General features: G+C 47.4%; 1 protein-coding gene across 25 annotated transcripts in view; it reads right to left on the bottom strand.

Moving 5' to 3' along the window:
* Nucleotides 1-23252, bottom strand: part of RPH3A (rabphilin 3A) — a 115180-nt gene extending 91928 nt beyond the window's left edge. For 2 of the 25 annotated variants that reach the window (XM_043498121.1, XM_043498128.1), the window contains exons 1-3: nucleotides 22731-22889; nucleotides 20944-21011; nucleotides 14230-14284 (exon numbers count right to left, since the gene is read on the bottom strand). Coding sequence is in view for 1 of the 25 variants with exons in the window: in XM_038373840.2 (XP_038229768.2) it covers nucleotides 22965-23251 (287 nt within the window). In the remaining 24 variants the exon portion in view is untranslated. Of the gene's footprint in view, nucleotides 1-14229; nucleotides 14285-20943; nucleotides 21012-21212; nucleotides 21347-21406; nucleotides 21837-22055; nucleotides 22288-22730; nucleotides 22890-22964 lie in introns of those variants that run through there. The other 23 variants (XM_043498116.1, XM_043498127.1, XM_043498114.1 and 20 more) reach the window with 21 other exon arrangements.
* Nucleotides 23253-23539: the final 287 nt, after the last annotated feature.

Below are 23539 nucleotides of genomic sequence, written 5' to 3'. Positions count from 1 at the left end.
AACAATAGAAATTCCTACACACCTACTACAAAGCTCACCACAGGGTCACCCCAGTTCCAGCCTAGGGCTCTGGTAGTTTTAGTCCATCAAAACCCATAACTGTCTTTTCCCTGTGGTTACAAGTTCATACCAATCTTCGATCCAGAACCAGAACAAAAACTGGCCAGACCAGTTGCTTCTTTATACAGCTCAGGGCCGTGAGCTTGGCCTTCTGTAATAGATAATCAACAGTGATCCTCTCCTCAGGGTGTGGTGTCAAAAGGCTGGTTTTTTGCATAATCAGAATTGGGGAACTTGCATTAACCACTCCCTAGGAATTCCCCAGGAAATCCACTTAACACCTATCGTCCCAAAAGTCCACACTTGTCTGGCATATTCTCAGTGTAGCCTTTTGAACTCCCAGTTCCTACATTGGTCACATCTTCCCCCTAGAGAGGTTACATATAATCCCAGTCAACAATAATACAAAACACAATAAGGTCTTTCAAGGATATTGCAGGTCAATGCCCAGCTCTGCCACAGTTTAACATGACTCAGTGTGCCTTAATTCACCTTCTATAAAATGGGGAGAATGATTGTGCTTCCCTCCCACTCAAAATGAGGAATGGAACAAGATGGCGTCATTCAGCCACTTTTTCTTCTTTTAAGAAAGAAAAGTTATTGGCAAAACTAAGAGGCAGGAACTGCAACTTTCCCAGACTGAGGCAGGGCAATAAAAAGCCCAACCTGGCAACATTTTATTTATTCTAAAGTATTGCAAAGGGCTTCTTCAATAACTAGGAACCCTCTCTACAGACACCAACTTGTAAAGAAAACAAAAAATCTTCAGTGCAAGCAGCTCTGATCTGGATAAATAACGTTCCCCTATTGTCCTACAGTGCACATTCCAGTTTGGCAAAGAGAAGTTGAGGGCAGTCAGTTACATTAAACAAGTCATTTAATTTAAGAGCACGTTAGCGGCTATTGGAATCTGCACTACAGTGACATACTCCTCCCAGTTATAAGGCCTTGTATTGTAGTAGGCCCTTTGGGCCATAATCTACCATCAGGGCCGTATTGTGCTAGGTGCTGCATACACAGAGAGAGAGAGAGAGTTTACTATCTAAGTAAATTAAAACCTATGGCAAACATGAATTGTTTTTAACATGTTATCTTCATCTAGAGTAATGTATTTATGCAATCCCCCATTATCTGAGCTTGATACTTGAAACTTCTAATGCATTTGTTCTCATTACTTACCTGTGACTTAGGGCAGTGATAGATTATCCCCCATTTGTAGATGGGCGGCAGGCACAGAGAGCTTAAGTGACTTGCCCATCATGACACCAATAACCTGTAGTGCAGCAGGGAACTGAACCCGGGTCTCCCATGTCATAGATCAGCACCGTGGAGCATATGCCCTCTTCCCCCCACTGCTTTGCACTTGATAGCTGGTTTCCCTTGTGCAGCGTGCAGCAGCAAAATGAAATCTAAAAAGGGACCATCTTCTCACATTGTCTGTCTGCCTAAGTAATCAAAGAAACCAACTGACCTTTCAGCCAGGAATAAGCAAAATTCGTTTCTTGTACTAGAACTTTCTGCTCATAATGGTTAAGCCAATGGCATTTCCTACAGCGGTAGGTACCGAAAAAACCCAGAGACCATCCCTGGTGAAATACACAAGCCTTTCTCTGTGCCTATAAATAACAGATTCTGAAGACCTAAATTGCATTACTTCCAGCATCCACTCTTGCTCATTCTAATGCCTGCTGGTGCATTTTTAGCACAAGATAAAGAAGAAAAACAACAGCTCACAGTTGGATTTGTCCAACCCTTTACACTTGAGCAATAATACCTGGCAGAGCCAGCTGCAGGTCTCGATCAGTGGGGTGTATGAAATATTTAAGTTAAAAAATTGAAATATTTTATCCCAAAGACTTTGCTAAAAAGATGCTGCCAACTCCTGTATCATTTAAAAACGCCTACTGTGTTGCCATTGCATTACGTCAGCCCAGCAACCAACACATTTGTGAGGAAGGGTGGGCTTCCGGCTAAGGCACAAAAGTCTGGTCGTCAGGAGTCCCGAGTTTTATTCCCAGCTGCTGTGCCAGTAATATCTTGTGTGACTTGACCCAGTTGCTTTGGCTTCTCTGTCCCTCTTTCAAGACCAGTGATATGGGAATAACACTTGCCAAGTTCATAGGGAATTGTGAGGCTCAGTTCATTACCATTTGTAATGTGTTTTGAGATCCTTGGGTGAGACCGTAGAGAAATGCAAAGAGGTATGAAAAAAAAAGGTCTTATACACACATCTCTGTACTGTACTCAATGAACATCTCACCCAATTTGAACCACACACCCAAGGATGACTCTCACCTCAAATCAATCTGGCTTACTTTGAAAATATCATATGGGACAAGTCACATGATAGTTTACAACATGGCCACTCATCCCAATCCCAGTGACCCTTTGTAACCCAGTTCCATCCAAACCTCCGCAGCAAGATTTGACAATGGGGAAAATGGAGTTTGACTGAACTTTAACCTTTCTGACAGGAAATTTGAAGCGTTCGTGTAGCTTTAAGATCAGCCCCATTAAGGGCTGCCAGGGCTTTGCACAGCATGGCAGCAAAGACTTTAAATGAACCAGGTCCTATAGTGTTAAGATTACATTTGTGGCAGCTAATGTAATTTTACTTATACAAATTACATAGCTGGATCCTGGTTACCACACCTGAATAACAGATAATCTTTGACTTTAGAGATGGGGAAACGGAGGCAAAGACCAGGAACATGACTTGCCCACGGTCACCCAGCAGACCCATGGCAAAGCTAGGAACAGAAGAACCCAAATCTCCGAAGTCCCAGTCCAGTGCTCTATCTACTAGACCACACTGCCCAGCCTAGATTTCTGCTCTTGGATCTTCCAGTTCAAGCAAAAAGAGGAATTTTGATCTCATTGAAACAAGCTTTTCAACTATTTCTTTTTAATTGCAAGATTCAATCCAATTCATGGCTAACCTGCATAAAAGAGAAAATGTATTTGCTTTGGGATCCTAAGAGGTGACGAAATTCACTGGAATAACCAAGCCCAGACTATCTGGAGTCTAATCAGATAATAAATCAGAGTCGGACAAGAACTGACTTATCAGTATATCTTAAAATTCTCCTCTTTCCACCCATAAGAATGCCTTTAGTTCTGCCCTCGGAAACAGAGGCTGGGGTTAATGTTAGGTTGTTGGGAGAGAGTTGCCCAGTCAAAGCTCCTTAATTACTCAAGTTTAAGTTTCTGTATTAGGGAGCCAATTTTTCAATAACTGTCTCATTCTAGCAATTTTTGCTGGAACTTACTACTTTATTACATATTCTTTCAGCATCACACTTTGTGCAAATATAGCCCCACTTAGCAGAAGGATCTCAAAGCACTTTGCAAACCTTAATGCATGTAGTCCGATATCAGCCCTGTGACACTGGCACAATGGTCACCATTCAAAAGAGTTCGACACCCATACAGTGGTATTTGAGATCTCACACATTTGTCCTGTACTAAGAACAGGAAATAATGAGACACAGCCACATGATTACTTGGCAAGTGATGACTTTCTCACGGTGACTACCCTAAATAGTATTACAGCCATTTTACAGATGGGCAATCTGAGACAGACGTGGCTTGCCCAAAGTACACGGTAAGTTCATGGAAGAGCCGGAAATAGAGTTGAGGTCTTCACTTCTGGCCTTGTGGGATAGCCGCAAGACCAAATCCATTCTGTATGATGGAGCCCATGAATCTGCTAATGCATGAATTAAAAGAAAGTCCTCTATGAATTGCTCCAACTTTACCCCAGCATGGTATAATACCTGTTCTCCAGCTTGAAATCCTAAATGTTTATAATGCTGCTGCTAAGCTCTTAATGTTAAAATACAGTGGGACCCATTAGCAGGAACTAATACTATACACACATAAAACCTACAGTAGGATTACAACTTGAGTGCATAAAGGAAAATTCACACAAACACATTAGCTGCTTATCTCTGTATTTGGGACTTTTCTAAATGTTTTGCTGACTCCATATGATGGGCCAACTGCTTCAGAGTCTCAGTTTGAAGATAATCAGAGCTTCTTTTTTTTTTTGGCCTCATTTTTAAAACTGGGCAAAATCAATTCAGGAAGTACAGATGCTCCCCGGCACAAGCATATTTGTCTCTTCACCAGTAGAACAAACACGCAAACCATGTGCAGTCAAAAGTGGGTCATCTAGCATGGGGACTCTCTGCCAACTGGCCCTGGTTTTCTGTAGCACATGTCCAAGTACAAAGTTTGTTACTCACTCGCAGCAGACAGGATACAGAACTTACATTTTTATACTGTCCCTCTGAAGAGATCCCTGACTTAACTGGCATCTTTCCTATCCAGAGATCACATCATCAAGGCAACAGGGGTCAGCAACTGCCCTGAATTCTAGCCCCAAACTCACCTGTATCAAAGCCATATAAAGTCATAGGCAGAAGAAAGATGTGGTCTGAAGTTGAGGGGGTCCAACATTCACATCCCCACTACCAAGCAGACCCCTGGGTCAGACAAGAGATTGTAGTTCTGTCACATTCCAGTCTGGTAGCTTGGACCAAGAAACGTGTACAGTCAAAGGAGGGAGGGGGGAATCTCACCATTGTTTGGATGTTTCCTGCTGAGAGTTGTGACCGGTCAATGCCTTCCGAAGGCAAGAGGAGGGTCTTGCACTCCCTTGGTGTGGCTCAAAGGGAAGATGTGTATTGGCAATGCAGTGCAGTAGGAGGCCCTGATTTCAAAGCCAGAAGCAGCACTGGACTTCCATAACATACTCAAATTCTGCCTTCCATGATACCAGTGCAACCCCATGGACTCGTGTCCTCATTGACTTCTGGCATTCCATCAGAATAACAGAGCAGAATTCCACCCCAGATCACAAGAAGGTTGTTGTGTCCAGACCAGATACTGCTCCAAACAGCTGGACAATGGAGACTCACCACTTTACACCAGTGGAGAGTGAGAGAGTGCACTAGCACTAGTGACAGCAGCCGTCAGCCATAATTATACTATGAGGAGCAGCATGAAGGCATGGTGATTGGTTTGTGCCTTTTCTCTTCAATCCAGAGTGGGTCTGGGCTACTTAAAATAACCCTGAATTGTTTCTACATCAAAGATAGAGAGATTCCCCCCAAGCTTGAAAATTCACAAGAAAAATCTCTTAGTGCACTTGACTCTCTCCGGCCGCTCCCCCGACTTCCCTTTCCCACTGCCACCTCCCATCTGCTGGTACCACCTGTGACATCTCATGCCTCTTCTTGTACAAGAGAGTCTTTTCCTCTGCATCATTCATCCTCACCGATTCTACAGTTCTTCCCCAATCTCACCTGCAAACATATCCCTCTCCTGTCTCTAGGCCTCTTCAGATTTATTCCCTTGATTACTGGCCATATGACTGCATGCTCCACCTTTTGATGGTCTACTAATTACCACTGGACACAGAATGACTAGAAAAGGGAGTTGGGGCAGCCGCATAGGACCTGAGAAACAGAGATTCCTCCTAATCTTTCCCTCCTTAGGAAGAGGTTTTGGGGGAAGGATGGCAGGGGGAGGAATGAAGAGGGATTGCAGCCGTGCTTTGCAACTTAAGCCTCTAACACTGGGAAGCCTCAGGAATCTCTGCTTCCCAATTTGGTGGGTTCCCAGAACCTCTCGCTACACATCGTTCCACAATGACTGGAGCCCCCCGCTTGTCCCTGGCAGCATGGCACCCTCAGAAGCTCTGCTGTGGAACAAGCCACAAAAGGGAATCAACATGGGAGCCCAGCAGCATTAACTCCTGCATGAATACGCACAGGGTCGGGAGGGGAGTGTCTGCTACCATCAGGACCCCAGCAAGGGCAGTCAGGGCCAAGGCAGAGCAAACCTGAGGCTAGGAGTAGCCCAGGAGTTCCCAGTCAGGCCCAGGTCAGGGTCGATACCAAGGATCAGAATCTGAGTCGGGAGACGAAGTCCAAATCAAGCCAAGGTGAAGCCAGGAATTCCACAGCAAGGAGCTGTCATGGCAGCTACAGAAGATCCACAATGTTGCCTAAACGCTTCCTGCAACATCCCTTGGGTTTATATAGGGTAGGAATCCAGTCATGAGCCAGGGGGCTGCTGTCTGTCAAACACTTGAGGAGGAACTTCCCATGGTCTTTGGTCACAGTGGGTCATGGGAAGTGGAGCGCAAGCTGGTTACAGCTGCCGCTGGGTGGCAACCTGGCGATGTCAACTCCCTGGTACTAGCCTGGGTACTAGCTACCAGCTTTTCCCTGGCTACTCCCAGCTACTTGGCCACCAAGCCCCTGCCTTACATTCTGTGGGAGAGGTCCCTGCAGCTCAGGGAGTGCCCTGAGGCGACACTGCCCATTTTCCATACTCTAGTCTTGCCATCAGCCAGCGGCTCCTCTCCATGACCAGCACTCCTGCTCCCAGAGGGCAGCCCAGCCCCCTGGGGTATGCCCCTCTGCAGAATTAGGTTGTATTGTGCCGGGAAGTCAAGCAGGGCAAAAAAGCACCAGTCCCGTCCCAACCGCACCTGTGGCCAGCACAGCGTCAGTGCTGCTAGCAACAGTGTTCCAGACAGGAGACTTCAGCTCAGTGCACATTCCACATCTGCTCCTCTAACGTATATCCCTGAGGATACAGCTAACTAGGGAGGCAGCGAGGGGGACTGTGCTGATCCATAGCGAGGCGACTACTCGGGTTCAAACTGTCGTGATAACCCCCGCACTGATCCCTCCCAGAAACAGAAGGCTGGCCGCTAGCAACTACACGCTGGAACACCTGCATTTGCCAGTCACCTATGCACAGCACAGCGATGGGTGCAATGCTGCTTGCCAAGCCACACTCCAGCGCCTTGACAGCAGGTGGCTAGGAAGAGAATTCAAAGGGGATGGGGAGAAAGGCCACAGATAAATGTTAAACAGCTTTTCCCTTTTTGTTCATTCAGCCTCACCTAGGGACTCAGCGCCAGATCTCCAGCCGGGGCAAATCAGTGGAGCAAGGCCCATTTACAAGGCTGAGGATCTAACCCTTGGTTTATTCATTACAACAAAGAAAAAGGCCCTCTCTTCTGGAGGGTTCCCAGTTCTCTGGGTGTGACTTTTACACTGTCAGTTCTTCAGATCAGGTAGGGTTGTGTGGGGTCCAACACAGTTCCTGTCAGCACTTAATAAGAACAGTGATACATAAATAATAAACTCAATTTCTGCTCAGTCTATGCAGTATGGGAGCCCAGAACACAGTTGAAACAATACTTGTGCCAGCACCAGGAAAAATAATAATCACTGAGTCATTCTTCAATCCTCTTCTCTTCATCCCAGGCATCAGGTTGGAGGATTGTATTTATTAGCCCCTGATATTTGGGAGGGATGAAGCCAGCACAAATGCAGTCCCAGCCCCTCTGAATAGGAATAACTAAACAGATGCAGAAGAATGAGCCTGCAGAGCGAGCAACCGTGTGTACGAGAAGCTTAGCATCAAACCCAAAATGCATCACATCACCCACACTTTAACCATGCCTGTACCGAGAAGCCACTGAATAGAATAGCTAGCAGACCCACATCTCTCGTGTCCGTGGTAAAAATGAAGAAGCGTCAGTATTTGAAAGATCATCAGTTCGACAGCCAAGCTCTGAGAGGGGAGCCCTCCATTTCACACCTCACGCTGTCTGCGGAGATCCAACAGCCAAGATACTGACCCTGGCAGCCTATCTCCCCAGGTTTCTCAGCTCTGCAATGCAGCTTTCTTAAACATTGAACAAGCCTGCTGCTCCTACACCACCTGCCAGGGCCAATGATGAGATAGGCTTTCAATGTAAAAACTAATGCCATTAATCTGGTTAAAGAGAGCAGGCTTTAAAGCCTGTGCATTCAGCAAAACACACTTACAATGTCACATCTGTAGCAGATTTTCTTTTTCTTTTTTTAATAACTGTCTGGCAAACAAATAAATCAAACTGCAACACGGGTTCTGGGCTGAATGTTTTTGTGATCACCAAAGAAGAGTTTTCAAACTCAAACAGATCCAAATACCCTCGTGTATCAAGCTGATGATTTTTAAACCAACCCACATTTGTGGTCCTCTCAGCCTGGGAGAATGCATTCATTTAGATCTCTCAGCAGCGTAACAGAGTTTGAGAGGGCAAAGGAAGGCTCCGCAGAATTGTTCAATAGATCCTCTAGTTGAGTTCTCTGCAGGGCAGATGGTGCAAATTCATCCCAATTGCCGGTTTTGCACACTTTTGGGGTGTCAGCCAGGTAACCAAATACACTATTATGAAGCTCATTCCTTCCAAAAACTCTCACCCTCAGCCACAGCTTTGCCCTTAGTTTTTTGGCAGGCACTTTAAAAGCGCTCTGAAAAGCCCATGAAAGCTTATGCCCAAATAAATGTGTTAGTCTCTAAGGTGCCACAAGTACTCCTCGGTTTTTTTGCTGATACAGACTAACACAGCGACCACTCTGAAACCTGAAAAAAGAGCAGAAGCAGCTCTCAAAGTGATTCTTCTCCATAGCTTTGTTATCCAGGTATCCTGCCGTGTGATGGGGATAGTTACTTCCTTTCCACTAGCCAGCGGATGCATGCTTACATACACAATTACCAGTCATCTGATCCAAGGGTTTTCTAATCCATTTCTGAAGATATGGTCTCAATTAGCATTGAAATATGCCATTGTCTCACAAGTCCATCTACAAGTGTATTTAACAGGTTTAATCCTACCAACAGAGCATCCTACTTTAATTCAACTGCGTGACTTCACTATCAAGACCACACTTTTAGCTGGGAAGTGCACTCACCAAAGCCCATAGCGCAGGGACTAATGACACCACATCCACTGCCAAGAGAAAGTCAGGGTTGTAGGATTGCTCTGTACAAAAGGCTCAGCACAAAGGTAATCTGATTGAGCAGACAGGGCTAGCAATGTAGCACACTTCCCCTGCGATATTACATGGAAAAATCCATGCACACAGAGGGCCAGAAGTGATTTGGATCCAAGTTCCATATTACCTAAAAGCACCCAAGTTAGAGGGTGTTTAGGTAACCGAATCTGGCTTTGACCCTGCTCAGATTTTCAGAGATGAGCCAATATATTGTTCTGACAGGTGTCACCAGGTGGTGCTGTTACACATAGTCTTCCAAGATCTTTTTCTTCACGTTGGAGCAAATGTTCAATCTTGTGGAGATATGCTGTGTGGTGTTCTTCATTTTATAATGCAGAGGATCTGGTTAGAGAGCTGTGCAAATAGCAAGATAGTTTGTTCTCTGCTTTGGCCTCTGATTGGAGTCAATTCTTGAGGCAGAGTTGCTCACAGAGAACTGGGCATTGTTTTGGGCTGAGATCCCTGAAATAAGAGATTGCTCTGCCTGCTGTTTGATCCTCTCTATTCCAGGACTGGGGTATGTGTGTAAATAAAACAAGTTATCCTTATCTATATATATTTCAATGACCAAACTACTCCCCTCCAAAAATTAGGCTGTTAAAAGTGGTTTCCCTGTGGTATATACACTATCATCTACACTGTAGTTGTACGTATGAATTGATCTATGAACCATATATAGGAGATCTATGGATACACAGAACATCTATTAGCCTAGATTTCTTGAGTAGAGCAATGAGATGAAGAATTGAAGCCCTAATATATAGCACAAGCTTCTCTTTAACTAGAAGAGCATTTAAATTATTTGTTCATGGAGGGAGGCTTACATTACAGAGCAAGTGGTTTACAAACTTGAACAAGTTTTGTGTGGCCCCACTCATCACCACCATCAATTACCTTTCCTCCCAGGAGCTAAGTGGTAAGAATTAGTTAGCTACAAGCTGAGGAACAGACCTAAAACTATTAAGGCTGGTGTATTTTAGCATCACAGAAGTGACCCTATGGCTAGGACTATGAAAACCACTTGATTCCAACTCCTTCCTATTATAACTTTCTCAAATTAAAAACCCCTTTAGGACAGCAAGTGATCATGCTTTGTCTCTGCTCAGCGAGAAATGATTTTAGAAAGTTTGGGCGTACCGGGATAAGTTGATTTTGGATCACACCACTGGAAATAGCCATGGTGAAGGGTTTTGTTGTTGTTGCTGGTTTTTAAAAAGAGCCATATATGTTCCATTATCTGAATTAAATTGAGGTAGCTATGTCAAACCCAATTCAGCGGAGCCACACCAATTTACACCACATGAGGCTTGGGCTCAAACAGTCTATTGTAGGCACTTTTTCTTTACAGCACTGGAGAAATTCACAGTTAAAGTTAAAGCTCATTTGCAGGGACAGCACCAAATAGCCTCACTGGTTAATTCTCAGCAGATGGCAGTGTCTCGGGGTCATTTCCCAGAGCCACTTGAACAGAGGATTCTGTCCTTTTCAGCAGCCACTAGCAGACAGCGGGGGGGAGGAAGGGAGGAAAAAAGATTTATAGACTCAGACTTTAAGGCCAGAAGGGACCATCGTGATCATCTAGTCCAGTGGTCACCAACCAGTCAATCGTGATAGGGTTGCCAACCCTCCTGCAGCCAACCTGGGAGTTTGGCCGCTAACAGTCCGGTGACGCAGTGGGGCTAAGGCAGGCTCCCTGCTTGTCCTAGCCCCGTGCCACTCCCGGAAGCGGCTGACATGTCTGGCAGCAGTTCCTGGAGGGGCAGGTGGCGCCGCACACTGCCCCCGTAACTCCCATTGGCCGCGGCACCCATTCCTGGCCAATGGGAGCTGCGGGGGCGGTGCCTGCGGACAGGGGCAGCGTGTGCCACCTGCCCCCTCCCCCCAGGGGCCACTGCCGGATATGGCAGCTGCTTCTGGGAGCAGCATGGGGTTAGGGCAGGCAGGGAGCCTGCCTTAGCCCCACTGCACAGCCAACCAGGAACTGCCTGAGGTAAGCAGCACCCAGCAGGAGCCTGCACCCCAAACCCCTCCTGCACCCCAACCTCTTGCCCCAGCCCTGAGCCCCCCCACACACACACCCAAACTCCCTCCAGAGCTGACATCTCAACTCCCAGTCCCAGCCCTGAGCCCCCTCCTGCACCTCAACCCCCTCCCAGAGCTAGCAGCCTGCATCCCCTCCTACGGCCCAACCTCCTCCCCCAGCCCTGAGCCCCCTCCTGCACCCAAACTCCCTCCCAGAGCCCACACCCTGAACCCCCTCCTGCATCCCGAGCCCCTACCTCAACCCACACCCCTATCCCAGCCCGGTGAGAGTGGGGGAAAGCAAGCGATGGAGGGAGGAGGGATGGTGTGAGCAGAGCAGGGGCATGGCCTCAGGGAAGGGGCTGGGCAGGGGGCAGGCCATGGGTGTTTGGGTTTGTGTGATTACTGTTATTTCTACATTTTCTTTGAGGTAGATCCTGGGTTGCACTTAAATTCAAAAAGTGATCTTGTGCTTCAAAAGGTTGGAGACCACTGATCTAGTCTGACCTCCAGCACACTGCAGGACACAGAACCTCACCCACCCACTCCTGTCACAGATCCCTAACCTCTGACCGAGTTACTGAAGTCCTCCACATACGGTTGTGTTTCTGTAGCACCTAGGAAGCTTAGTCACTGACCAGGCCCCCATTGTGCTACAAGCTGTGTAGACACAGAGCAAAAAGAGAGTTTTTGATTTACTGCATCCATGGCCTCTCTGCGGAGCCTGCCAATTAATCTGACAGCAGAGGACTTTTTTTGGCTGGCAGTGGTTTTTACGAGGAGGGGGAACAGGACTGATACCGGCTACGCTCATTTCATGTAGCTCCAGTCTTCAGGTACCCACTGGAGTTTCCCCTTTGTAAGCCTTGCAGGGATTCTTGCCATTTTTTTAAAGTTTTACAGCTCTTGGGTTTTTTGGATCAAAGTTTTCATTGCTATTGATACACCTTCTGCGACTGATCGTGATGTCAGAGGAAAAAGATAAATCAAAGTGTCCGATGGTTTGATTTCTTACACTAACAAAAGAAATCTTTAAAACATTAAGGGAATTAATTAGTTGGGGGAGGTGGTCTGGACTGAAGAACTCAAAGATCAGAATGTGGAGGAGGCCTGAAATTCCTTTAAGCTAAAGTTGCAGGAACTATCTGAAGCCTGCATCCCAAGGGGTGGGGAGGGAAGGGGGAATCATAGGGAAGAGTTGCAGACCAAGCTGGATGAGCAAGCATCTCAAACACGTAAGTAAGGTGGCACACATCTCCTGGAATCTGATAGAATATAAACACCAGTTCTAAGCCTGTTCCCCAAAGAATTATACCGATGTGAACCCAGAATAGAGGTGATTTTATTCTTAATTTTGGGCATGACTGATTCCAGCTGCATGTCTGATCAGTTTATTTGCAGAAAAACCCAAAGGACCTAGTTAGGGAGAAGGATTGTCTTGTAGCTAAAGAACAGGATGGGGACTGAAGTGACCAGGCTTCCAGTGCCAGGGTGCCACCTGCTTCCCATGTGTCAGCAAGGAATGTGTCCTGTGTGACAAATGCACCATGAAACCAGGGATATACCTGAGGTACATCAATGATATTAGTGTCCTCTGGACAGATACAACTCCCTCATAGATTTCCACCGCAATTTTACCCACCACCCATCCATTAAACTCTCTCTGGAACTCTCCCATAGCAGCATCAACTTCCTGGACATGCTGATCAGCTTCAACAATGGAACCCTACTACAGACAACCATATACAAGAAACCTCTGGATTCCCACACCTTCCTTCATAGACCCAGTAACCACCTGAAACACACCAGTTATTTACAGCCAAACTCTCAGATACCAACGAATATGCTCTTACCAGACAAGGACACTCCACTAGAGAGGTAGATTGCATCATAGAACGGACCACCCCAATGCCCCAAGAGAACCTGCTTTGATACAGAAATGAACACCCCTCTGACCGCACATCCTTGGTTGTCACCTACCACTTCACACTGGAACCCATATGAGGCACCATCAAACAACTACAGCCCATATTCAATGGGGACCCCATTGAGAAAGAAATCTTGCCTGACCCCCCCCACACTTCTGGCCTTCACACAACCCCCCAACCTCTCCAGACTCATCAGCAGAAGCAAGTTCCCCACAGACCAGGGCACTCCAACTCAAAGCAGCACCAGGCCTTGCCAGAACAACAGATGCAAAACCTGCAGCCATAGCTCCAGTGCTCCAATGATCAACACGCCCCACAACACACCTTTCAAGATCCACAGGTCCTACATGTGCCTATCACATAATGTGGTGTCCCTCATCCAGTGCACTAGTAGGTGAAATCAGACAATCACCGCACTCTCAAATGAACTCACACAGGAAAATGATAAAAGACAAGAATACCACATCACTGGTGGGTGAACACTTTCCATAAAGCGATCATTCTACATCTGACTTATCAGTCCTCATCCTCCAAAGGAAACCTGAACAACACTTTCTAAAAACGAGCCTAGGAGCTTAAATTCATTACTCTGCTAGACATTGAAAATCATGAACTGAACAGAGACACTGGATTTATGGCTTATTACGACAATCTGTAACCCACTAACCCCCCTTTCTGTCCTCGGGCTGTAAGGGTTTTAATGAACCACTTCACCTTGAATGGTCCCCTAGAAGTACGTTAACTACTTATGCTGAACTATCTGTTTGCTCTTGTACTTAGCTGTGACGCTCTCAGCACCCTTCCCAGACCAGAAGGAGAGCTCCTCTCTCTCACCAACAGAAGTTGGTCCAATAAAGATATTACCTCACCCCTCCCCCTTCTCTCTGGTAGCAAAGAAGTCATTTAGGCTAAAACTTTCCCAAGTGGCCCCTGATTTCAGGTGTCCAATTTGAGACAGATGGAGCCCAATCTGCGACAGATGGAGCCCAATCTGCAGAGGTGCTGAGCACCAGCAGCTCCTGTTGACTTCAGCTGGAGCTGGGAGTGTTCAGCACTTCTGAAAATTTGCCCCCCACCCCCCGGTGTCTCAAGATGGGCCCCCAGAAAGCGAAGGATCCTCAATCAGGGACCATTCAGGAAGATTTTGTCCTTAATCTCTCATAGACTCATAGATATTAAGGTCAGAAGGGACCATTATGATCATCTAGTCTGACCTCCTGCATAATGCAGGCCACCGAATCTCACCCACCCACTCCTGCAATAAACCTCTCACCTATGTCTGAGCTATTGAAATCCTTAAATCATGATTTAAAAGACTCTCTGTGGCTCTGGTTTGCTTGCCAGTAAAATGGGGACGTTACTATACTTACCTATCCCGTGGGGGTGGGCTGTGGGCACTTGATTGTGATCCACAGGAAACAGGCACTGCAGAAGTGCAAAGGATCATGAGTAATCACCAGCATCAGAACCCCTGCAGGCTACAAAAACCCAGCCATTTCTACAGGCTCCTGAACTGGAGCACCCGGAGTATGAGAGGATTACAAGCCTACAATGCAGCCACCACTGGATCAATTCTCTGAGCTTGAAGGACAGAAAATGTGACAGTTAAACAACAGGAGGACTAATTTCATGACTACTCTTGCTGAAAAAAATCGCTGGAACGCTGCCCAGCCCATCTCTAACCGTGTGACCACAAAGGTGTAACACGGCTCCCAAAGCACTTGTGCAAAGGTACCGCTTTAAACAAAATAAGCCCGTCTCCCATAAATATCCCTCAGGCACATTCAGATCTTCAGCACCTGTTTTCTGCCCTCCTGTTTTCTCTTTGTTCCTATTCAGATCCACAGGGACCCAATAGGGATCACAGTGCTAAGGAGTATTCCCCCTGCAAAATAAGCCTCGTTGGATACTGGTATATGGTCCTCGTCTTGCGATCTCTCCAGGCTTTATCTTCCTGCATTTTGCATACCAAGTTCTGCAGAAAGGGATTTAACGAGCAGCTCTACGGCAACAGATTTTGGGAGATAAAACCCTCCCCGTACACTTTGTTTTATGGGTACCACCCTGATGGGCGTAGGTGACTATATAAAGGCAAGAGAGACTATTAGGCCAGGTCTATACTACAGACTTTCACCCCCAAGCGACACAATTACACTGACCTTAACACTGTGTAGACAAGGCTATGTCAACAGGATGGCTTCTCCCGCTGCCATAGTTACCACCTCTCAGGGAGGTGAATTACCTACGCCGACAGGAGAGCTCTCTCCCAGCGCATAGGAGCATCTTCACTTAAGCATAACAACAGCATCAGTACATGGCACCAATGCAGCATTTGACATGTAGACCTGCCCCCATTCTGCTCTCACTTAAAGTGGTGTAAATCAGAAGTAACGCCACTGAAATCTTATTCATGCCAGACCAGCTCCATTGAAGTTAATGAAGGAACACCGGTGTAAAACCAGAATCAAGTCCAGAGAGATTTAACTAATTCCCCTTTCCATACACCCATCTCTTTTGTTTAGTTAATGCCCTCTTGTTGGCATGCGACTTCATTTACATAGCACGCGACATGCGGAAAATGTCTTTTTTCCATCAGTCTCTAGACAAAATAGAACAAAGGCAGCTAAACTGTGGTGAGCAGGACATTTTATTTAAGCTGTGCAGTGTCATTTTTCAAGTAACTTCTTCACAAACCAAACATCATTAGAATGCTGTCATGTGAATTTTCTCCTGTTGATTAATAGCGGGGGGGGAGGGGGGAAATAAATCAGTCCTTGGTTCATATGACTGATCTGTGAGTGCTAGGTCTTGGGATCTCCAGCAAGACAATATTACGATGTAATTTAAGCCTGCATCATATTATTAAACCTGATGGCAGCATTACAGTTACTTGTATCAAAGCTGGCTCTAAAGCACTGCTCAGCTGCAGTTCACTGCACGGCTATAATGCGCATCGCTGGATGCCAGCTCCTGAAGGGTAGCGAAGGCACCACGGCGAAAGGAGGGGGCAGGGGAAATCACTCACAGAGCACCTGATGCCTGCCTAGAGCTGTGAAAATTAATTGGCTCTATTTAAAAAAAAATATGTTCAGCAAAATGAAAACTCCACAATCAGGTTGACACTGGATTTGTACAGGGAGAAAAGATTTGGAGACAAATGTTCAAGGGAGCCTTAGGAGCGGTCTGTCTGCGGAGGATTTGTGGGTGCATCTGTTTGTCGACACAGATCGGGTAAATGCACCCACAAACCAAGGGTCACGGTACTCTGGTGTGTGTGCCGTTCTGGCGGGTCTTTTGAAAAGGGATCTCTTGGCAATATCTGGCTGCAGTGAAAGGCGCTCTCAGATACTACCGTGACGGAAGCCACATCAGTATCTCAATAGCTGCCTTTCAGCCCCAGTGACCAGGAAAATGAGGAGCCAAGACCACAGAAAAAGAACACATTACAAGGTGGAAGAGAGAAACCTCAAGTGCCTTCCAGGAATTGACTTTTCCCTTCTCTGGTTTCCAGCTCCCTGTTGGCCCAGTAGCAATTTTGTCAGAGGCTGGCCTGGGTCAGATACTAAAACAATCCAGAAATATAATCCTGCTGCCTAGACTAGAAATATCAGCGTAATGGTGCAATGACTGTCCATGGAGGACAAAGTCCAAAAGACAGCAACATTCAGTTGATCATCCCATGGTGATCCAGTGGCCAGCAAGGTACAGATCTGTTTAAAGTTTACCCACCTTTGCAGGCAGCTAGGAGTATTAACAGAATCTTTATCCTGAGATCAGCAGCTGGAATGAAGCCAGAAGACAGCCCACTAGTCCATCAGAGTCAGGAACATAAATCAGCCAAGCTAACACCCACGGGAGTTGGTTTCCCAGGAAAGCTTAGGTTTTGTGCCAGAGGATTAGGTGTGTTGAGAGGGTTGCGGTGGGGACATGATCACCATTTTCTCTTTCAACACCCAAAAAACACAGAAGCAAAAATGTTTAATTTCGCGCAGATTTTGCCCTGCTCTTCCCCGATCAGGATTCATAAACAGAGCAGTATGTGGGCAAAAAGGGGGCCACACAAGAACATTTTGATTCCATTTCAAGAATCCCCAAATGCTAAGCCCTGTTCACGAAGCAGGACGGAGGAGAAAGAGCTGTTCCTCAACATAGCAAGGCATTTGTTGTGATGGGGTCAATAAATGCCACACTAAGCCCAAAGGGATTAAAAGGCAATACAGGGCCCTGGTAGACCCAACCCTCCAGGTCTGCCGAGCTGGAAGGGTGGGTTAAAAGGAGCTCAGAAGCCAGGCAAGGGGGCGTGAACAGGCTATTCCAGAGAATTCTTCCCCAGGAAGCCAGACAGAAGGTGGAGCTGAGAGGGGACCACAGGGTGGGTTAGGCCACTAGGCAGAGCCTTCTCCAACCATCACCCCCTTTGAGAACCAGCAGGTCCTGCTGCTTTGGAGTGAGAGATCATAGGTAGGAAGTAACCCAGGGTGGCACACAGACTTTTTCCAGTGTTACTTCCCACAGGGCCCTGGGCTGGGCCCCCTGGGGAGGGAAGCCCTGGGTCCCTCTACCATGCCTCACTTAAGGGCGAAGTCCCAGATGCGACAGGGGAGGCCCAAACGCTCCCAGCATAGGGTCCGGAACCAGGCAACGCTACTGCCCCCTGAGAGAGAGACAGAGGTCAGATGTGCTAACCTCCAAGCACCCTATCACACGTTATTTTCCCAACTTTACAAACCCAACACCATAATTAGTACCAATGGTGACCCTTGTTGATAATTTCATTGAGAAGCCAAGGAATGACAAGAGATGGACCGGGAAGCACCACTTTGAGAGGCGTGCAATTGCTCATACTCCTGCCTACTCAAAAATGAAGCTCTCTGCTTGCAGTGATTCATTACTAGCACCAATTACGATGGTAATTTTCATCACAGATACCTGTGTACCAGGATCAGACTGAAGACACTCCGGTCATTCCATAAGGATCAACAGTTGTCAAATAGTAACTTTTAGTCACCACCAACTTGCATCCTATTCAAAGTGATGATGAAGCGTTGAAAGAGTCACATGCCATTTTCTGTCCCCTGACCAAGGCAGCCTCTCAAATCACTCCTTTAAACCCCAAAAGAAACTTCAGACCAATGATAGTTATTTTCCCAGTCAACCACATAGACTCCATTCCTAACCAACGTGTCCAGCCCGTGCAGTTTCTTTCATCTTGCTCATCTTAATAAACTTAAAATCAGCGGGAATTTAAATTTACACACACACCACGCACACACAGAGCTCCAAATATTTGCTCATATCCAACTGCAAAGCTAGCAACAGCCAACCAAATTCCATCCTTAAACTCCCCAGAGGCAAATGATGCACCATAGCCAGCAAGAACCAAAAATATTTTCAATTCAGCAGGTCTCTTTTTTGTAATACTTGTGAATTTACAAAGACATTACGAAAAGAGCAATTATTACTGGGAAATATAAATCAGGTACAACACATAGATATTATGTATATCTAGACCAGTTCCCTTCTTTCTCACTCACACATACAAAATACTTCACAGGTAACAGAGAGACAAATCAAGGCCGCCATTTTGTTGAGCATCCTCAACTCTCACTGGAATCAGTGGGAGTGGAGGATGCTCAGTGGAAGACTCTAACCTAGGGCAGCTGGGGAAGGAAGAAGAGCCGTTAGGTGTCTGTATCACTCCATAGCACCACTTATTTTATTTTATTTTTCAGGAGGAGCCAAAATCACTGAGATTAAATCTAGGTTCTCTGGGCTTAGGGATATTTTGAGGCCTAATTCAGGTAATTTATTACCACCTACTGCCCTACCCCACTGATTTGTGCCCGTGCCAAATGTGGCTGCTTCTTTTCATTTACGTGAATTTCATGCTGTTGAAAAGCACTAGATTCCAGCCTAGAGTCTCCTATTTATCCACAAGCCAGGCAACATCAGTGTAAACTTCCCTAGTCCTGCCCCTCACAGCCTGACCTGGACAGAGGGGAGTTTAGTATCCATGTCCATTCTGACCTCAGATTCTCTACTGAAGCTACATTGGGGTGCCAGATGTGTTATAGACATCTATCCATCAGGGATATCCCAGGGACAGCACAGGGCCACCAGATGTTAACAGCTGTAGGCCACTTCTGATGTAAACAGGTGACATGGAGAAAGAAGAGTTCATGCTCAGTTACCAATTGCTGGAGCTATTGAGTGCTACTTCTGTAGATGACCGAGACGATGCTGGAATGAGCCAACAGCCTGCTACTGGTACAGAATCTCTTTTCCAGAGATGCCAAAAGATATCAGAGCCCTGCAGCAAGCAGCAGCCTGGTGAGAGAGCCCACAATGAGGGCAGTTAGAGGATTAACTGAGCGTGTCCATGCTGGTTTAGCAGCACTTGGGATTCAGTGATTGTTTCAGCAATTCCTAATTTGGGCCCAAGCCTAAAGCCCTTACTCTGTTTTACTCCATCCCCAACCCTGAGGAAGGACTGAATCTAAACCTCATGAACTGCCCCTTATATCATAGCTGAATAGCAGCACCATGAATCCCTAGGAGCAAATGAACAATGTGTCTTCCAATCCATCCCAGCATCAAAACATTAACAAGATCTATTTCCATGCTATATTACAGCACAAGCTCTGGCTATAAGTAATTAAACCCAATTATTCATCTGTTCTCCTCATCATATCCATTGTGGAGAATTCTCCTCCTAGCTCTGAAAGCACAATCTCACAAGGAGGTGGGGGCGGGGGGAGGGAAAATCAGTCTACTCAGTGCGCAGACCTCAGTTTCCAGGAACAGCATAACACTGACAAAGTTCAAAGTATAGAAGCATTCGGGTGGAGCCATCTGGTTCAGATTTTTAAGTGGCAGACCAAACAAACGTTAATAGCTGAAACCTAGCTATTTGGTCCTTCATTTTTATTGATTTAAATACTGCCTGCATGCCTGCTGGAGAACAAGACAAATAAAAAGGCACAGAGAAGTTAAATAACCATGGCCCGATTTTAAATTACCTAGTTATGCTATAAGATTTAGCAGCATTACCACATTCCACTTGCTTTACTGCTGCATTTTGGCCACAGGAGTTAGGAGACTATGATTCTGATGGTCTTTTTTTAAAAATGCCCATGAAAGCTTTTGCACACTCAGGGAGCGTGGTGGAGGAGATGCACTAGCTGAACAATTGAACAAATTTGAGAGCTACTGCATTAAAAGCCTTGGCTGAATAGGAGGTCAGGACCACTGCAATACACAAATCAGACTAGTGAACTCTCAGTTCCAGCAGGGATGGGGAGGTTTCTACATCGCCACCAACGTTATCGTATTTTAAATGATGTGGCGTTAGGTTGAGTTTGCCGTGATCAGCTCTGATGCAGTAACTACTGTTCGCTCTGTGCAATGTTAACGCACCATTTGCTGTTTGCACTAAAATAGGAAGGTAAAGGATATCTGGGGTATTTAAAAAAAAATCTAAATTGTTGGACAATTTTCCCCTCACTATATTTTTCGTTGGTCCCAATGATCCCTGCATAACCACAAAATCCATGATCAACATTTCTTTGAGACAGGAAATAGTTCATTCCCTCTGTCTATGTCTACATTAAACTAGACTAATACACTACAATTTATATGCAATTGGAGATGCTAATTTCACATACAAGTCCTGTTCTTTTGTAAAATCTCATGTTTTGTGAAACCAGTTTGTTAAAATCTGGGGTTGGGTGGGGGTTTTCTCTTTTCTTTTTTTTTTTTAAAAAAAAGGTTTTGATTAAAAAAAAAAACACCAGTAAAACAAAATGGTTACATTAGCCACATCTGCAGCATTTTACCTCCCTGGAAATACTCATAGAGCAGAAGTAGCCTAGCTCTTAGGCTGCTGACCAGTTTACATCATATCCATTCTGAAACTTTCACTACATCCCTCTATTTGCTAGGTGCTCCCCCGCAATACAGAGAATCAGGAGGTGCAATGAAAACATGCTGTCAGCTGCTCTCAACGGTTACATAAGAATTCTTTTTCTTTATGCTATTTCATTAAGCCCCCCAAACTCACCACCCTTAGGACCATGAACTCTCACCATGGCAACAATCTTCTGCCCCTCCAGAAAGACAAGCCAGCCAGCCAGCGGCAGAGACACTAGAGAATCTACAAGGGAAATTGACACACAATTGCTACTGAAATCCAGGCAGGATTACCCCCCCTGCTCTGCTGAATTTTAAAATCCACCTGTTTCCTTAGACTGCACACATTTTTCGTAGATCCATTTCCAAGAGCTAATGCCCCACCCTTAGCACTTCCCCCAATCTCAGATCTTTAGTCTCCGAAGTGAAAGACTCTTTTTCATACCTGTCTCACGCCTGGAATATTCAAAATATTGTAGTTTAAACCTTGCCAGAGTTTTGGTGCAGACGACAAGCCCCATCCACCACTCGCTCTTTCCCTTACGCTTCAGCCCCGATCTTTATTTTTACATTTCTTTAATATTTTAGCCACTAGAGTTATTCGCATCCATTCCTCCCCTCTCCCCCTACCCCACTCACTTTAATTAGAGAGGCTGAGGTCTCTTTTTATGAATTAGAATAGTGAAACGTACAAACAAAGAATGAAGCCTCAAAGGTTGATCTGGAGCAAGTGCAAATCTGATTTCCCCAGGTTCACTGGAGCGAGAGTAACCCATGAATTACTGTTGGGCTGCAAGGTTATTTTCTGTCTGGCGCAATCAGCAGCATCCTCTCCCCGAGCAGTTTTAAGACCAGGGCATCTTTTAAAAAGCAAGCCGCACATCCCAATGGTGCGTAAAGGACCCAGAATACGGGACCCTTCCAGATGCTGACTCTAACCCGCTCCAGACGCCAGTGAATCCAGCGCGCCCACCCCACGGCAGACTGGGGAGCCGGGACCCGTCTGAAATGCCAGGGCTAGATTACAGGGGGGCTAGCAGACGTTACAGGTGTTCAGACGGGGATCCCCCCGCATCCCTTTTCTCGGGGGGGGGAGCCCAGCTCAGCGCGCAGTGGCTGCTACAGGGATGCAAGAACAAAGGCACCATTCAAACGCTCCTAGACAAGTTTGGCCGGCGGGCGCGCGGGGGGGGGCCCCCAATTTCCCAGCCTCTCCCCGCACCGCACCCGCCGTCCCCACCCTCCCGCGGGGGAACAAACCCCGCGCCGCGCCGCGCCGCGCCCTCACTCTCCAGCCCCGGCAAGCGAGCCGGGTCCGCCGCCGAGCTGGTCGGGCTCCCCGCGGCCGGCGATCGCTCGAGCCTCCCGGCGGGCGAGCCCGGAGCCTGCGTGGGGAGAAGCGGGCGCGTTGGCCAGGGCGGCTCCGCGGAGTTCGTGCCGCTTCGCCCCGCAGACAGAGCAGCGCAGCCCGGCGGGCGCAGGGCGCAGGCGGCTCCAGTCCACACCCCGCCCCGGGACCCTGGTGCGAGCAGCAGGCCGGGGCTGAGCGCAGGGGGCGGATCGGGGACCCCCCGCCCCTTGCTCCGCCTGGCAGCCCTGCTGCAGAGCTCCGGGGGCGCCTCTCCCAGCCCGGGGAAGGGGGGAGTCAAAACTGGCCCGGCTGCAAGGGGCGGGGGTGGAGCAACCTGCCCCCCAGACCGATTCCAGCTGGGAAGTCACGCCCGGGGCCAGGCGACCTGGGGGAGTAGGGCGTCGTGTGTCCCCCCCCCCCCCCAACACAGCCACGCCCGAGCCAGGCTGCTGGGCTCTTGGGACGTTTCACTGCCTTGCCTCGCTCCTCCAAGGAGGTGCTGGGGACGGGGAGGGTGGGGGCTCAGGGCTGTCCAGGCGGCAGAGCAGGGGAGGGGACGTGACCTGGGGAGCTGACGATCAGAACAGCGGAGGGTGTTTCCCTCCCACTCACCCCCTTGGCTCCAGACACACTAACGGCTTCAGCCCCAGCAGGAGGATACGATGAATAATCGCCTCGCCCCCTCTCCGGCCTGAATCGGGGCTTAACTTGTGCCAGGGCTGAGTCCCGGCCCCTCTGGGCTTGGCCGTTCATAGCCCCAGCCCCTCTGGGCTTGCGGCATCAGTTATGAAAGAAAAAAGGGCTTGAGCCTGAGGGCACCTCTTTCATAACTAATTAAGCACTTGCCTGAATGCAGGGAGGGGTCTGCAATCCTCTCTCACAAGCAGTTGCCACGTTGTTTTGCAGGGGCTGTAGCTTCGGAGAGTCGCTGCACCTGCCCGCAGGGCCCCAGACTGCACCCAGGAGCCCGGGCTGACGCTTCCCCACAGCTGGGAGTGAGGGAGGTCGCTTGCGCCAAGGTAGTTCGACCTGCTAGAGAGAGGAGAGAGCCACGAAATTTGGGAGCAACGCTCTGTTCTGTCCAGTCTGCTCCAGCCCCCGGAAGGATCAAGGGGCCACATTTCCAAAAGCATCTAAAAAAAGCCATTTAGGAGCCAACATGCCTTTTTCAAAAGTGACAGAGAGGTAGGTGTGAACCTAAGGCATCCGATGAAGTGAGCTGTAGCTCACGAAAGCTTATGCTCAAATAAATTTGTTAGTCTCCAAGGTGCCACAAGTCCTCCTTTTCTTTTTGCGAATACAGACTAACACGGCTGCTACTCTGAAATAAGTGCCACTGATATTCAGTGAGAGGACTCCCAAGTAAGTAGGTTCCAGAACATTATGGCCCTTCTGAAAATTTCACCCTAAGCACCTTTCAA

The sequence above is a fragment of the Dermochelys coriacea genome, chromosome 15, assembly GCF_009764565.3.
Source record: "Dermochelys coriacea isolate rDerCor1 chromosome 15, rDerCor1.pri.v4, whole genome shotgun sequence".
Taxonomy (NCBI): Eukaryota; Metazoa; Chordata; order Testudines; family Dermochelyidae; genus Dermochelys; species Dermochelys coriacea.
The sequence above is the reverse complement of the archived record's forward strand: the minus strand, read 5'-3'. Positions and strand labels throughout refer to the sequence as shown.